General features: G+C 44.8%; 1 protein-coding gene across 1 annotated transcript; it reads right to left on the reverse strand.

The window, feature by feature from the left end:
• Positions 1 to 1,082: 1,082 nt before the first annotated feature.
• LOC111149140 (steroid 5 alpha-reductase 3) lies at positions 1,083 to 15,709 on the reverse strand. Its single transcript, XM_022506084.1, has 5 exons — positions 15,401 to 15,709; positions 8,772 to 8,914; positions 6,785 to 6,982; positions 3,024 to 3,158; positions 1,083 to 2,135 (listed from the first exon to the last, which is right to left on the reverse strand). Exons 1-5 carry the CDS (start codon positions 15,619 to 15,621, stop codon positions 1,876 to 1,878), a joined length of 957 nt encoding a protein of 318 aa, XP_022361792.1. The 5' UTR covers positions 15,622 to 15,709; the 3' UTR covers positions 1,083 to 1,875.
• Positions 15,710 to 16,106: the final 397 nt, after the last annotated feature.

The following is a 16,106-nucleotide window of genomic DNA, read 5'->3' on the forward strand; positions in this document are numbered from 1 at the left end:
CTCAGTGGGTTAAAGCCTCTGCCTTCAGCTCGGGTTATGATCCCAGGATCCTGGGATCGAGCCCCACATTGGGCTCTCTGTTCAGCAAGGAGCCTGCTTCCCTTCCTCTCTCTCTCTCCGCCTGCCTCTCTGCCTACTTGTGATCTCTGCCTGTCAAATAAATAAATGAAATCTTAAAAAAAAAAAAAAAAGCATTTGTGTCATTTGTGTGGAAATTAAGACCAAATTGCAATATGTTTACATTTCCAGTGTGGAAAGTTTTGTTCTGAGTCCTGTTCCTGAGGATGGTGCACCCAAATGATAAATGAAACAAATAGGTCATTTGTCGGAACAGACTGAGCAACCGATTGAGGTGGTATTTGATGGATGGGAGAGAAAATGCTACAGCAGAATTATTTTTAGAACTTTAGAATGTGCTTTCATGTGCTTATACTGAAAGTTTAGATTAAGAAGAATCTCAGTCTAGCAGCTTTGTTTTTACTACTCCAAGGATGAGGGTGGGAGAATGTGCTTTCACTGCATTTGGTTATGCGTCTGAATAATAATGAGGTTCTTTCTCCCACAGCAAGGTACCTATTAGTGCAAAACTTCACTAGCTAGTAGACTGTAATATGACACCTGCACAAAAGCCATCAAGTTAATACCTTAGTCACTAAGCCAGGAAATCCTGTGCTGCACAAATGTGCAGTTTTTACAGAGTTGCTCAGGCTTTGGTGTTACTTTTCCAGTTCTTGTTTTTCTTTTAAACCATGCATTTTTTGGGGCACCTGGGTGGCTCAGTGGGTTAAAGCCTCTGCCTTCGGCTCAGGTCATGATCCCAGGGTCCTGGGATCGAGCCCCGCATCGGACTCTCTGCTCAGTGGGGAGACTGCTTCCTCCTCTCTCTCTGCCTGCCTCTCTGCCTACTTGTGATTTCTGTCTGTCAAATAAATTTAAAAAAAAAAAAAAAAAAAAAAAAACCATGCATTTTTTGCCCTTTGATTTAATCATGGGTATTTTCTTGAACAGACTGTTTTAGTGTAAACTTTATTCCTAAAAATCTTCAGATTCACTTTATTAAAACAGTTCAAACTCAGGCAAACCTTAATCCAGTGTGAGTAACTCCACACGAACGAGGCTACAGCACTGGCCCCCTCTGCAGCGAAGGTCAGTCCATTCATGAAAGAGCTCTACACATAAATATAAAAATATTTTATTTTCAGATGCTTTCACTTTTAAGGTACTTCCTTGAAAGGCATGTCAAAAGAAGAATTGAATAAAAGTGGTTTCCTATGATTTGAAGGGGAGATGAGTGGAAACCGCTGTTGCTGGTTACGTAACTGAAAATCTTCATGGCTGTATGTGAAGGTATACACTATCTCCAACAAACTCATTTTCCCCTAAATCTGTTGCTGTGAAATTATATATTGTGATTTCCAAAAGCTCTTCTGCTTTTACTGAAATGCAACAGTTACTGCACACTGCTATACTGCTGCTTATGTAGTCCAGCTCATCTGTCCCAACAAAAGCCACGGATGGTCTCATCTCTTCCTCTGGGGACGTAGGTGCATGTGTGAAGCCGTTGGCATATTCTTGGTTAGTTTGCTTGTGAGGCAGCTTGGAGAAGTCTCATCTACTTGTTAGCAGTTGGTTGGTTTTATAAAGCATCTCAGAAGGCAGACACAGCACTCCCAGGCCTGCCAGAAGGATTTCCTCTTTGAAGATTCATTTTCTTGCGGGGTCTTGCTTTGCTCATTTGGTGAAGACTTTTGGGTGTAAAAACGGAATGCGGAGTTACAAACAGTTCTGCAGAAACTGTGCTTTGGTCCCTAGATTTTGTTGTCCTGAGGAATCGCACCTGTCACCTGGTTTGCATGCTTCATGACTGAGGTGACCTTAAAACAGGAATGGCAGGAAAGCTTTCCTATGCTTTGGATAGGAGACAAATTTGCTTTTGTAGAATTTGTGGCTGAGGAAAGCAGACAGCGCCTGGCTGAAGAAAACATATGTCACCACTAGCCACCAAGTTAAGTTGTGGAGCCCAAAGGTGACAGCCATGGAAATGTAGATCATCAGCTCTGCTAAGTAGTTCGGGGAAGAAACATATTCAAACCAGTCTCCAAAAGGGATTCGGTGGTTACAGTGAATGACCACCCCTGAAACAGAAACAGAAGGCCACGAACAAATGAAGTTGTAGAAAGAGAATTTACCCCCTCAGGCCCCAAGTCATTTCCAAAAACTCAGATTGCTGACCTGTGTGCAAACCCATTTCCCGTCACACTTCCATTGTCAGCCTACTATGTATTAGAAAGTTACATGCCTAGGTTACACTATCAACTGAAAATAAGCACAGAGGAAAGTCTGTTTCCCCACTAGGCCTCCAAGCTAGTCATTAAGAGCTCAGACGACATGAGCTCAAATCCTGACTCTACCATTCACATGCTGTGGAACTTTAGAAAAGCTGCTTAACAGCTCGGTGCCTCAGTTTCCCCATTTGTAAAGGGAGAATAAGACTGTCCCCAACTCAACTAAGCACTGTGAGACTCTATGTAAAGTTCCAGGAACCGGGCCTGGCACAGAATAAGCACTGGATAAATGCTGAATAGTATTATTCCACTGTTAGTATTTCAAAAAACCTAATGAAAACTGTACCTGTGGTAAGTCAATACAAGCTAACTAAAAAGTCAAGTGGTTTTATTTTCTTTATTTATTTTTTTGCTGCGGTTGGAATGACCCTAACTCAGCAGGGAAACGGGAATGTTCATGTGCTGGTTAGGCACGTGTCTGCTGTGCAGGCCCCCAGATGTGGACACAGAATAGAATTACAGAGCGTGAGGGCTAGATGGAGCCGGGGAAGTCTTTCAGCAGAACGCTCTCATTTTACAAAGGGGAAGATCGAGACCCAGAGAGATGTCTTGTCGAAAAGGAGCATTTGGTAGATGAGTCCGTTAATTTAGGGCAGGAGGGGAAAAAATAAAGGAACAGGGATAACTAACTTCTGAGGGTTCAAATTTCCCATGCAGTGGCTGCGAAAGGCCCCTCACCTGCTTTATTTTTCCTGAGATTGCCGAGAATGACGTGGCACTTGTACTGATGGACAGACGACCAGATAAACATCAGCATTCCGAGGATATGGAACCACCGAGCTTGCATCAAGAGATTGTTCCCTATCGCATAGACTACAGAAAAAAAGAATGAGCTTATCAGCCAGCCTGCAAAATTTCAGAGGCTTGGGGAATGATACAGCTAGTAGAACCATACAGTTAGTAGAACACAATTACCCACTATACTGTTCCTCGCGACTAGAAAATTGTCCTGACCGAATGTACCAGGTCTGGGGGGGCGGGGAGAGCGCTGTCCTGTGGGTGAGGGGGTAGACTCCTCATCCAGGGGCAGCTTCGGTGGCCCCCGACAGAGAGTGCCACACGGACACACTCTCCTGCTGCCTCTTCAAACGCTTCAAGCACGGAGGTCGGCTCTGTCTCCTACTCTGGTGATGCGCTCTCGTGTGGTGACACTGCTTTGCATTTCTATTTCTAAGCCTGGTGTTATGTCTTCTTTCTTACGGTCTACTGTCAGTAAAGGAATTTTTTCACTTTCTAAAGGAATCTCACCCTGAGCTGCCACCCTAAGCCATTCAGGGGAGACACTGAATGCAGAGCACGGACTTGACTGGCATCAGCCAATGAAGAAAATCACTAGAAGTCACAGCTCACCGTGGGGCTTCCCAAAAGAGAAGAAGTGTAAATTGCAAGACGAAGACACAAACTATCCTTTTCTTTCTTTTTTTTTTTTAAAGATTTTATTTATTTACTTGACAGACAGAGGTCACAAGTAGGGAGAGAGGCAGGCAGAGAGAGAGAGCGGGGAAGCAGGCTCCCCGCGGAGCAGAGAGCCCGATGTGGGGCTCGATCCCAGGACCCTGGGATTGTGACCTGAGCTGAAGGCAGAGGCTTTAACCCACTGAGCCACCCAGGCGCCCCAAACTATCCTTTTCTGATTAGAGAGAACCATGTTAGATTTAGCTCAGAAGTAGAAACACTCAAAGTATCATCTTCCTCTTTCTTTTCCAGCTACCAAGAAGACAGGAAGAATGCAGGTCTTTTGAGGACTGGCATCAGAAAAGCAAATTCAGGACTTTCTTATGATCAGCAGGAAGCAGTCAGGCTAGTCAGGAACTTGACTGAAGAAACAAAGCTGTCCATTGACTGCGGATTGGATTGACGGTGGGGAAGAGCCTGAGGGTCTGGAGCCAAGAGACAGCCCCTACAGGGTTGATTCAGGTAAGAGAACCGAGAATATGCGATTCCCTATGGGCGCCGGGAGGGAGGACTAATGACAGATTAAGACTCATGAGAGTCCACCAATGTCTACCTGTGTTAATTTCTTTTAAAAACCTGCCCTATAGAAACCGTTTACTATAGACTCTTAATGTTTACTAGACTTAGCCATTTAATGAAAAGGTTATATTTTTACAGGTTAAAAATAAACAAAATATGAAAAATAGTTTTAAATTGGAGGGCTTTAAGAGCAAGTCATTTTAGGATTAAAAACCGAAGCAAGTGTTTGAGAGTTCTCATCGCTGCCAAGTTACCTACTCTGAATCAGAGAAAGTACCTATGAGGGAAAGATTCCTAAGAATAAGTTGGAATTATAATGCAGGAAAGGGGAGGCAAGTGGAAGGCTGAGAATCCAATCTGTGTAGTATTTAACTCTTTGCTTATTCATTATTTACTGACTGAGTGTCTACTGAGCCTGGCATCTGACACAGGGATAAAGCAGTGAGTACGTAAGGTACGATCTCAGTCCTCAGGAACCCACGTTCCAGTGGCAAAGGACAGACAGAAACTCGTAGGCAAACCGATGACCAAGACAAGTTCAGGTAGAGAGGGCACTCAGGAGAAAATAAAACACAACAGTGTAATGGGAAGTGGCTGGAGGTAGACCCTCTAGACTTTGAAGACCAGGAGACGAGGGGGCAGCTTGTAGACATCCTTTCTCTTCCCTTTCACAAGAACCCTCTGAAATCAGGATGTGTCCCTGATTACAGATGAAGGTACTGAGGTTCAGGGTGGTTAAGTAAGCCAGAATTCAGACTCAGTCTATTCCTATCAGACCCCATGGCTGACACATGCCTGTGTGTTCTCTCTCAGTGAATTCCTGAAACCGGTTTTCCTCATATTGTCCCAAATGCCTGCATATGACTTCTTGAAAGACAAGTAGGTGAAACAGAGGACAGCTTCAGAAAGGAGTGTCTAGGAAGCGATTTCTGGGGGTGTCTCAGCTGCTTTTTCTTGACTGTTTATTTGGGGGGAAAGGCAGAAGCTGGGGTCAAGCTAGCAGACGAAGCTCCAGAAGAGATACGTAATGCCAACGGAGGCCAACAGACTGAAAGCTAGCGGGTTAGCCGCGTGCTTCAGAAAGCTCCTTTGGGTGGAAATCCTAGCACTGTGCATCATGAATAATAGTTCAGACCTTGATGTGGGCTGCACGTGGGTGCCACAGCAGAACGCTCAGGGAGGAAACACTGACTTGATTAAATTCAGGGGAATCAGATGGAGAGATGCTAGCTGAGTGGCTGAAGCCAATAAATAATTCATGAATTAAGAAAAATCATTACTAAATTGTACTCTAATGTCATTCCTTAAGCCGAAGAGACCTTGGGTTGTGCTACAGCGACAGAGAGAGGGTGCTCAAGGGGCTATTCTGATGCCAAAATCAAACCTGAGGAGAAAGTTCACTGAGTACTGGAAACATCCAGACTTTGGTCTCTATTTACACGGACAGATAAGACACACGAAGACTTGAATTAAGAGAAAACAGTCGTGAATGCTCTGCCCTACAGTGTGTGGGCAGAAGGACACCAAAGGCAAAGCAGAGTGAACTTCGCCTCAGCAGTGAAAACTAACGTGAGTCACCCCGAATGACTCAAGTTCTGTGTAAAAAGCATGCATTGTTTTTACAAAAATGATAGTCCTATATGTTAGATCTCCAGCCTCCCTTCCCCCTGCAAAGCACACTTCATTTCCTTCTCATAAACAAAGGTCATGATTTTGCTTCCCTCTTCCCGGCCAGTGGGAGCTCAGCAATGTTAGATACAACTCAGAGCTCAGCAATGTTAGATGCAACTCAGACTCTCCACAGTATGCTTTTGTCCTCTCCCTTCAGGCTGCCTCCCTTGAAGAAAAGCTTTGTTATGATCAGAATCATCCTAAGAACGAAATGGCAACAAAATGGCTCTCTACTCCCTCTTCAAATCACAACTACTCAACCCGGCCCAGGCCACCCCTTCTCCTCTGGTATTCTGAGATTTAATCCCGTACCACCCTTCCCCTTCCACACACACACCCGAGGGAGACTGAGCCTTTGGTGGAGCAACCTTGTGGACCCTTTCTCCTGCTCTTGGGTGTTCCCCTGCTTCCTATCCAACTCTTGCCCATACTCCCTCTTTCTCTCCAGAGTAACTCCGCCTGAGGTCACGGACCTCAGTCCCACCAAGGGAGACCCACATCCCAGTTCTTCATCCTTACACCAAGCCTCCTCAACACCTGGTACTTTACTATCTTTACCACGGGCATTAGTGCTTATGTTGGTGTCTCTCAGGTTTTAGCAATTGTGTAATAGTTAATGTATATACCCTTGGACATGTTGACTTTTGCCAAGGCTGGTAGAGTTCAAACTCTTAAATGCAAAGTGGGTTGGGCAGGTCTGTTTTCAAACTTTTGTCAGGCTTGGTGGAGTGCTTTGCCTGAACAGCACTTCACACGCCCAGTGACTCGGCTGACAGACCCCAGGGACCACTCACCATTCCTGCCGTCCATTGGCACTTGGCTGAGCACAGTCAGGCCGGTGAGGACATAGTAGACAAGTCCAAAACAATACTGCACGACGTGAATCATGGCATTGGAGAAGACACTGACATAGAAGCATTCGAAGAGCCTTCGCAAGCTGTGTAGCCACAGAAATACTAACACTAAGAATGTGGACAGTGCCAGCTCACCCCCTATAATTCAGAATGCAATATGTTAGCATCTCTCTTTCTGGGATTAATGCCAAAGTCATTATTATTTTTCCTCCTCTTCCACAGAGTATTAAATAAGATTAGAACTAGGAGAGGGCCCTAGAACATCATCTAGCCTAACACTTTTTTTTTTTTTTAAGTCATGAGGAAGTGGGCCAAGTGAAGTTAAGGAATTTGACTAGTGACAGGCTTGGAAAGCCTTCTGGTTACACGCATGTCACTGCAAAGGAGTCTGTGCATGCAGAACCTGGTGTCTGTGGACCTCTGGTTCCTAGCGCTAACAGCCAGATGAAGATGGTTGGGAAGAATGCCCGGATGACCTCTACTAACCCCACCCGGTGGGATCCCTGGGTCAGGGGAGATGAGACACAGGCACCCAGACAGGCAGAAAAGGGGACAGGAACAGAGACAGAGAGAAATACGCATTTCTTTCCATATTAAACAAACAAGAAACAAAATCATACTTTCAGGGACTGTGAGCCTTGAGATCAATCTCCCTACCTGCTTCCCATCCCTCTGCCAAAAGAATTCAGAAGAAGTACTAGTTTTTAAAATGACCTAACACCTAGATGTTTTTGTTTTTTAAATGAATGTCACACACACACACAGACACAGACACATACACACACACACACAGAATTAAGGATACAGTTTAACGAATTTTACAAACTAAACCAACTTATTCCGCCCATATATCCAGCATCCAGATCAAGAAACAGAACACAACCAGCACTCCCTTGTCTCCCCTCCAGGCACTGCCTACCCCCAACAAAGGTAAGCCCTATCTAGACTTCTATCAGTACAGAATAGCATTGGCTATTTTTCTATTTTAAATACAGCAAATCCTAGTTTTAACTCTTTAGGAATAGGTTAAAACAAATATACAAATAAAACTCCTCACAACCAACCTTCTAAATTCCAGAACCCCAGCTAGCCCCACAGTAAACAAAGGGAGAGATGACGCTTTAATGGGTGAAGTGGGATCTGCTGAGGTCTCTGCATAGGTCTTCCCTCGGGCTGTCATCTTTTGCAACAAGTTCCCCTGGTTATGCAGAAAAGGACTGTTCCCATGGAGCCAGTGGTGGAACAAAGGACAGAGATAGCACCAGGACAATTTGTTTCTAATTCAGCCCCTCACCCTCTCCCTGACACTAATTGAGGCCGTCTTATGGTTTTCACCTTCAATTCCTGATTTCTAAAATTGTTCCATGCATCCTTTATTCGAGGTTGAGTGAGGTGAATTTAAAGACTATTTTATAATCATCTGGTCAACAACTATTCAGAGCCAATTTTATTATATAACTATTGCTTGCAGTATAACCAATATTTTTAACTGGTGATCAAGAGTAATTTCTATTCTATTTCTGGGGTTCTGAGACATGATTTTGGTTCAGCTAGAGAAATGACAAATGTTTCAAGGCAAACCTAATGGAGCCTAAGAGCTTTCGCACAGTGTAAAGACTTCTGCATAAATATATCGATAGCACTAAAAATATCAGAAGGAGCACAGCCAGTCTTGTACACAGCATAGCACTCACTCGAAGGCAGGGACGAAGAGCAGACTCAGTGAAGGACATGGAGACATCCCCGTTTTAGGGGGACATCCCCGGGTTAGGAAGCACGCAGAACTCTTTTTTTGGCCTCACCCTCCACTTCCGGGGCCCACACAGGAGGAGACTGGGCGTGACTGTGAGATACCAGGAACAGCTCCCTGGAGGCAGGAAAGGCAGGAACAGGACGAAACGGTTATAATTAGTCCATGGAGTTGTACCTTGGAACTGGGCAGCCCCGAGAATTCTGAGCAGACCGTGAAGCCAGTCTGGAAAAGGCACTCCCAGGAACAGAGACTGAGTAAGGTGCCAGAGCAGGAAGCCGTTCCACAGCACTGAGATGATGTAGAAGTGAGAAAAGTACCTGCAAGGTTAAACCAGTTAGGCAATCATCAGAGGAGGTCCTCTTGAAAGCATTAAGCAGGAAGACTATTTTTAGACTCTGGAGCCTCTTTCCCCGTTTCCCACCCGTTTCCCAAAGTGTACTTTTGTTTTTTTAATAGAACCTGAATCCTGCAGGCGTTCAGACTTTTAAAATCTGCTTTCAAAGGATGGGACCAGTTAACTCCGGAAAAAGAGGCCACCTGAGGTTAACAAGACCGTGATTGACCTTGTTAAACCTGGATAGAGGGTCAATTAGCAACCTTTCTTATCTCTGGGTGACAGGATTGGCTCAAGTTCCAACAGAGGGGGCACCAGACCCTGGCAAAGAGAACCAAGGTTCTGCCAATAGAAGCCAAATGTGTGAAAGATTTCTAAATCCTGTGCAATGTTGCTGCAACAGCCATAGAGATGTTACACAAGATTTACAAAACCACAAGCTCTCCGGGCTGCCAGAAACCTTAAAGGTTTTCTGATTCAGTGTTTTCCGAAATTGTGTTGACCAAATTACTTTATAATAGCATGACTTTAACTCATAAAACGAGGAACCAAATCCTGATGGTTACACCTTTCATCAAGTACAACGCCTATTTTGCAATCAACACAGTTATACATGAAAATACAAGTAAAACCAGAGCCAATGGACACTGAAATTAGCAAGGTTACCTTAATGTGAAGGAGGATGCTGGTTTAAACCGAAAGGAGATCACCTACTATGGCACAAAGGCCTAACACAGGTTCTTCTGAGGTCCCTTTACCCATTCTTCTCCTACTCTTCTTTATTTAAGTAAATTCAAAATCTTTCTGACTCTGCAGGTTGTCCTCCCTGGCCTTCAACACAACACTTTGTATCAAGCCTCTTCCTTGTCACAACAAAATAGACAGAGCTCAGGGATTCTTCTTCCAGAAGATCCAGATGATTGTATCAGACTTTACAGCAACCCCCGCCCCATCCACCCCAGACCCTGCCCACAACCAGGTCTGACAAATACTGATCTCATCTGATCATTCCAGAGCAACCCATTTAATTCTCCTGACTCCTGTTACAAATTCTATCACTAGATCTGCCCTTGCCGAGCTAGCCTGTTGTTCCTGATTCCGATCTTCTCCAGGCTCAAGAGCTTAGTTTCCTCCAAAGTTCATCCTTGTATTTCCAATACTCCCTTCCCTACCTGGCCACTGGTTTTTGGTTGCCTTCTAGGGTCTTTCTTAAGACATGCTTCCTAGAACTGAGCCCAGGTATGGTCTGAGTTGCAGGAGCAGGGCAGAATGCCAGCTGCACCTTGCTCTGAAGGCTTCCATGCAAAGGAGAGGGGTTGACTTTTGAAAAGCATCTTCTGGGCCAGCCACTCTACCTACTTCATTTCTTCACAAATATTTATTGGGAACTTAGAACGTGCTGGGCAATGTTCTAGGATCTGGGAACTCAGCAGGGAGCAAAGAGACCAGGTCTCTCTCTGCCTTGATGTTTACCCTCAGCATATGGTCAACGAATCAACCTATAGACATGTAGCATAATACTGGTTTAGGGGGCAGAGAGGGTGCAGAGGGGAGGCCAAGGGTGGTCAAGGATGGCCTCTCTGGAAGTGATATTTGGCTAGAATGAATAACCTTAGTGAGCTTCTATGGGAAAGAATTTTCTAGGCAGAGGAAATGACAACCACATAGGCTCTGAGGAACAATAAAGGACACCTGTGTGCAGAAGCAGATGCTATAGGGTCTTACAAGGACACTGGCTTTTATTCAGTGTGACGGGGAGCCATTTGTGCAGAGTGACTTAAATAACTTAGGTTTTAAAATCCTTCTGGCTAATGGAAAAGTTCTGGAAATTGATAGTGGTGATGGCTGCATAGCAATGTGAATGTATACAACACCAATGAACTGTACACCCGAAAAGGGTTAAAATGTTAAGTGTTACATCATGTATATTTTACAAACACACACACAATCACACACACACACACACACACACACACACACACACAGCATTGCTTATTCATTTCACTCTTTTTAAAGTTAGAAAAAAAAAATCCCTCTGGTAAATAGGCAGAAACAATTCTGTAAAGTTTACTTGGTTATCTCGTGGCAGGTGAGAAAATGAAGGCTCAGATGTTAAGTTACATATCCAAGGTCACACAGTAAGTGGCAGCATTTAGCTCCAAACTCAGCCCAATGACTCTGAAGTTAAAATCACCCGGTAGCACTACCTTTCTCTCTTTCTTTCTTTTTTTTCTAAAGTAGGTGCTACGGCCAGCGTGGAGCCCAACATGGGGCTTGAACTCTTAATCCTGAGAGCAAGATCGGAGCTAAGAATAGTATTTGGACACTGAACCAGCTGAGCCACCCAGATGCCCCCACACTGCTACACCTCTAATTCATGCAACCTAGACCCACCTGAACCTGAACTTTTCTGTTTCTGTATCACATATGCCAATTTATACCACGTTAAAAGGCCCCGTTAGCCTCCAACAACAGATCTAAGAACTCTACCCCTTTTGTTTTAGACATTCTCCCTTTTTCCTCCCTTGGCACTTTACTTAATTGCAGCACTGTTTTCCAAGTCCGTGGGAAGAGGGATAAGGTGATCCTCATGGTAACACAGGACTTGGCACCAAGCAAGCACTACTTTAATAAATATTTCAGGGCTAATTAGAAGCTAGGGACTGCTCTAGGGGTGCAACAACGAAAACAACAGATAATCCAGCCCTTATGGCACTTATACTCACACTCACACACAAAAGTAAAATTCATAGCATGCCAGCAGGCATTTACCATTCCTGAGAAAATGAAAGCCAGGAAGAGAAGAAGGAATATGGGGGGGTGCGGTGGTCATGGTGGTGGTAGAATTACACTTTAAAATAGGGTGGATAGGCAATACCTCACTGAGAAGGTAATATTTGAGTAGAATTATAGGAAGTAAGGACATAAACCAAGTATGCAGCTATATGGGGAAAGAGCTTTCTAGATAGAGGGAACAGGCAGTGCAAAGGCCCTGAGGTGAGAAAGAAGACTAGCAGAGAGGCCTACAGGGCTGGACTGGCACCACATGGGGGCTAACTATAGGTCACAAAGTCAGTGAGGTGGTGGGAACAAAACAGTATAAGGTCTTGGGCTCTTCCTGTGAGTAAGGTGGAAGCCAATGGATGATTTTGAGCCAGAAGGCAGGATCTAATAATACAGGTTTGCAGATAGCTGAGACTGATCCAAGGCTCCATTATGGGAGTTATGGGGTTAACTAAGGAAGTGAACTAATGTTTACTGATTCTGACTAGGTGCCTGGCCTGTGCTAAGTACTTTAATGTCGTCACCACCTATATGGCAAAGAGGTGTTATTATACAAGCAAGCCTTTTGCCTGGACCATCATAACAGCCTCTTATTCAGTCTTCTTCACACAATGGCTAGTCACCCTTTCAAAAACAGGAATCACATCATGTCACGCCTCCTTCCCTGTCCTAAAGAGTTCAGTGGCTTTCCATACACTCAGAATAAAATCTCATCTCCACCATGGCCCTGGTGAGCCAGCCTTGCCTCCCCCAGTGAGCTCATCTCCTGCCCCACCCCTCCCTTACCATCCTCTCCAGTGTTGTAACTGTCACAGCCACCCTATTTTGCTCATGATCAAGTAATCCTGCTCGATTTCCTCTGAGGCACTTATTACCATCCAAAATTACCTTGTTTTGTAAGATTTGTTTACATATTTACTGCCTGTTTTATAAGAACAAAAGCTCTTGGCACGTAAGTACTCTATAAACCCTTTGTTAATCAACAAACCAACTAAACCTAAACCCTGTTTTTCTTCAATTCATTCAAGACAGAGTGATCAAGGACCTTATTATTTGTCAGGCACTGAACCAGGGATATGGTAACAAACAAGACAATGTAAACTTATGGCCAGTTTATAGTCTAGAGCAAGGGTTCTTAACACTTTTCTTCCCTGGACTCCACTGGCAGTCTGGGGAAGGGAACTGGCCACTTTTCAAAATGTTACTTCGATCATAAAATACATAGGGATTACCAAGGAAATCAATTATATTGAAATATAGGTAACACAACTACTAGAAAAAAAAATCTGTGATATAGTAATATATATGCTTAATTACTGTATCACATAACAAGATCTAGGGGTTCATTCTTGTGGTGATGAAAATGTTTTGATGTCTCTTCAATATTTTTAATGTGATATAAAAAATCTTTCACCATATTCAAGTACTGCTAATTCTACCATGGTTCATTAAATACATTTATCATTAAGGAAATGCTGAATTTTGGCTAGAGATTAGTGAAATAAAGACGTAATTTTTTTTTCTAACCAGGTTTGCCCTGAATTCTGTGCACAGGTCCCCTGGTTATGACTGCTGCACCCCTGGAGAAAAGTCTGGATGGCTCTTTGCTTCCAGAGCTCAATTCAATTGCAAGGCTTTGATACCATTTTGAAACTTAGAAGCAGAAGTACTTCTATACACATTACACAAGTCAAGAGCATTGTGACTCATGTTGACATCACCTATTTATTCAGATTTTCTCGGAAATTAACAATCTACGAACCAAAAGGAAAACAAGAAAAGTACCATCACCTTAATTTAGGGGAAAAAACCCTACCCAACAGTGGTAATGGAATTGAACATGCCATGAACTGATTTAAGGTTTTATTCTTGCCTCCTTAGGAAAAAATAACCCCAAACAAAATTACGTAAGCACCATTTTAGATGCAGAAATGTGAACGCAGAAGTATGATTTACAGCTGCCTCTAAGTATAAAAATTACAGGTTCACTTTTAAGAGTACAACTGAATTTTGCACAAGGAAAAATATTTAAATATAGTATCTAGGCACATTTGTCTTTCTTTCTTGGCCTGGACTTGCTCTATCTTTTTCCAATACTAAAAGAAATGGTTTAAATTAAAAAAACAAAAACAAAAACAAAAACATCATTTGGACATCATGGGAGGTTCTACTCTAGAATTCTAGAAGAAGAAAAAGGTGTAAATTATGGGAGAAATTACAACAAGCCCAAAGAGTAGTAATGAATAAAGGAAAGGTACCAGGTCTGTTTTCTTAGCTGTCATCTAATCAAGTGCTTGAGCACTAACAGCTGGGGAATGGGAGCAGAGAAACAGCGGAGTGCAGGGAATGACTTGAAATGTGTCCTTTAATTTAGGGACATCAATACCCTTTTCAAAATTCAGAAAACAGTTTGTTAGAATTCACACTAAGAAATATTTTTTCTTCACTTTATAACAGTAAAAAATGATAATCTGGGAATGCCATTGCTATAAAGCATAAAAGGATGTATTGCAATCAAACTTGATTAAAAATAGGATGATGGATAATGTTTGCTTAAAAAGAGCCTCTACTAAATACAGGGTTTGACTAATTTGTCCTAAATACTTCTACCTCTTCCCAGGGTCTCATTCCCTTTCCTCTTCCTGTGAATGTCCTACATCTTCCTTCTCAGTGTTAACACCTTAGGAATCTCTCTCCCAACAGACCAGAGTGGGGGCGATTATCCACGTTTCAGAAGCCAAGTTACACTCAGCCGCATTCTTGTCTGTGGACCTGGGACACTGTCTCTGAGAGGTTCAAGCGATAACCCTGGTGTTTTAATACATTTGAAACCTTATCACGTTCCTCCAGATTCCTTCCTAAATGTTCAACTTTCGATGCACCTTAAAGACAGAAGAGCCACTGCTATTCTCCTACCGTCTAGAAGTGCTTGGCTGACTCTTCTCAGCTATGTTCTGAATTCAAAGAAAAAAAATGAAAAACCCCAAACAAAAGCTAACTACAAGTCCTCACAATTCTGAAAGAACCCTACTTAAGCCCTAACAATTTAATCTTTCATTAAACTTGGTTATGAAACCTGTTGAAAGTCAAAGCTTCGGGGTCAGTCTTGACAGAAATGTGCACTCCTGGGCCAAGGTGCTAGTGAGGAGGGTTGGTGTGGCAGAAGGAGGGGTGCCGCCCTGTGACCAGCGGCTTGCCCCCTCGTCCTGACTTCAAAGGTCGGAGACAAATGAGAGAAGCAAAGGCGAGGGGAGGGCCTGCCTTCATGTCTACAAGTGAGTGACCTCAAGTGAGATCGAGCCCTAGAGCGCCGAGGAGGGCTAAAAGGAAAATTTGGGACCGAAAGGCTATAACCTGACGCCGGGTGACCAGGCCTACATTCGGAAGCGCTACTCCCCCCGAGGGGAAGACTCGGTGCGGCCACACGTTCACGTTCACGAACAGCTCAGCATCCTCGGTGTCCGCGGGCCCTTGGGGCATTTCTCCCCCCGGGCCACGACGCGGACGCGGCCGTGCCCCCAGAGACCCGCCGAGGCCCGCCGCGCCCAGAGACCTGTCAGGGCCTCCCGGGCCCGGGCCGTTCCGGGCCCGCGCCCGCCTCTGCTGCCCCCTGCCGGCTGCCCGAGCCGGGCGCCCCGGGCTCTCCGCGCCTCGGCTTCCCGGGCTCGAGCCGGGGCGCGGTTACCTCTTGGGCACATCAAAGACCCGGCAGGCGGCCGGGCGCGACGGCCCCTCACGCTTGGTTTTCCCATAGCGGATCAGGTCCTGGAAAAGCGCGCAGCCCGGGAGCAGGCCGGGCGGCACTAGCTGCAGCAGCAGGGTCAGCAGGAAGGCGGCGGTCAGAGTGAGCCACAGAGCGCGCAGCGGGTTCAGCGCCCATAGCTCGGCCATAGCCCAGGGAGCCATAGCCGACGCGACGGGCTTCCGTGCTCCCAGGGCCCGAACCACCCGCTAGCGCAGCAGCGGCCGCTCGCGCGCCGCACACCAGGTGGGCGGGACGTCGGTGACGCAGCGCGGGACGCGGACGTGCGCGGCCCCGCCCACGACCCGCCCCCGGGGCGGGATCACGCTGGCGCTCGTTGGTTATCCTGTCTCTAGTCTAACTCACGGACTTGTAGGCGAATCTTAAAAGATGTTTCAACAATAGGAGGCGAACAGCTGCAAGCCTGATTGCTGCGTTATTTTCAGTGGAAAAATGGAAACAATCCTGAATGGTTCACTTTATTTAGTTAAGTTGTGTTGCAATAACACGTTGTAATATCATGCAGACATTAACATGGTAATGATGAAGGCGGTAGAAACACGGAACGCAGTTTAGGATAGCAGGAACAGGAGGTTAAGTGAAAATAAGTTGACTATAAAATACATAGCTGTGATTGCAAACAACCATA

This window comes from Enhydra lutris, unplaced genomic scaffold (assembly GCF_002288905.1).
Source record: "Enhydra lutris kenyoni isolate GAN:26980312 unplaced genomic scaffold, ASM228890v2 scaffoldscaffold21, whole genome shotgun sequence".
NCBI lineage: Eukaryota > Metazoa > Chordata > Mammalia > Carnivora > Mustelidae > Enhydra > Enhydra lutris.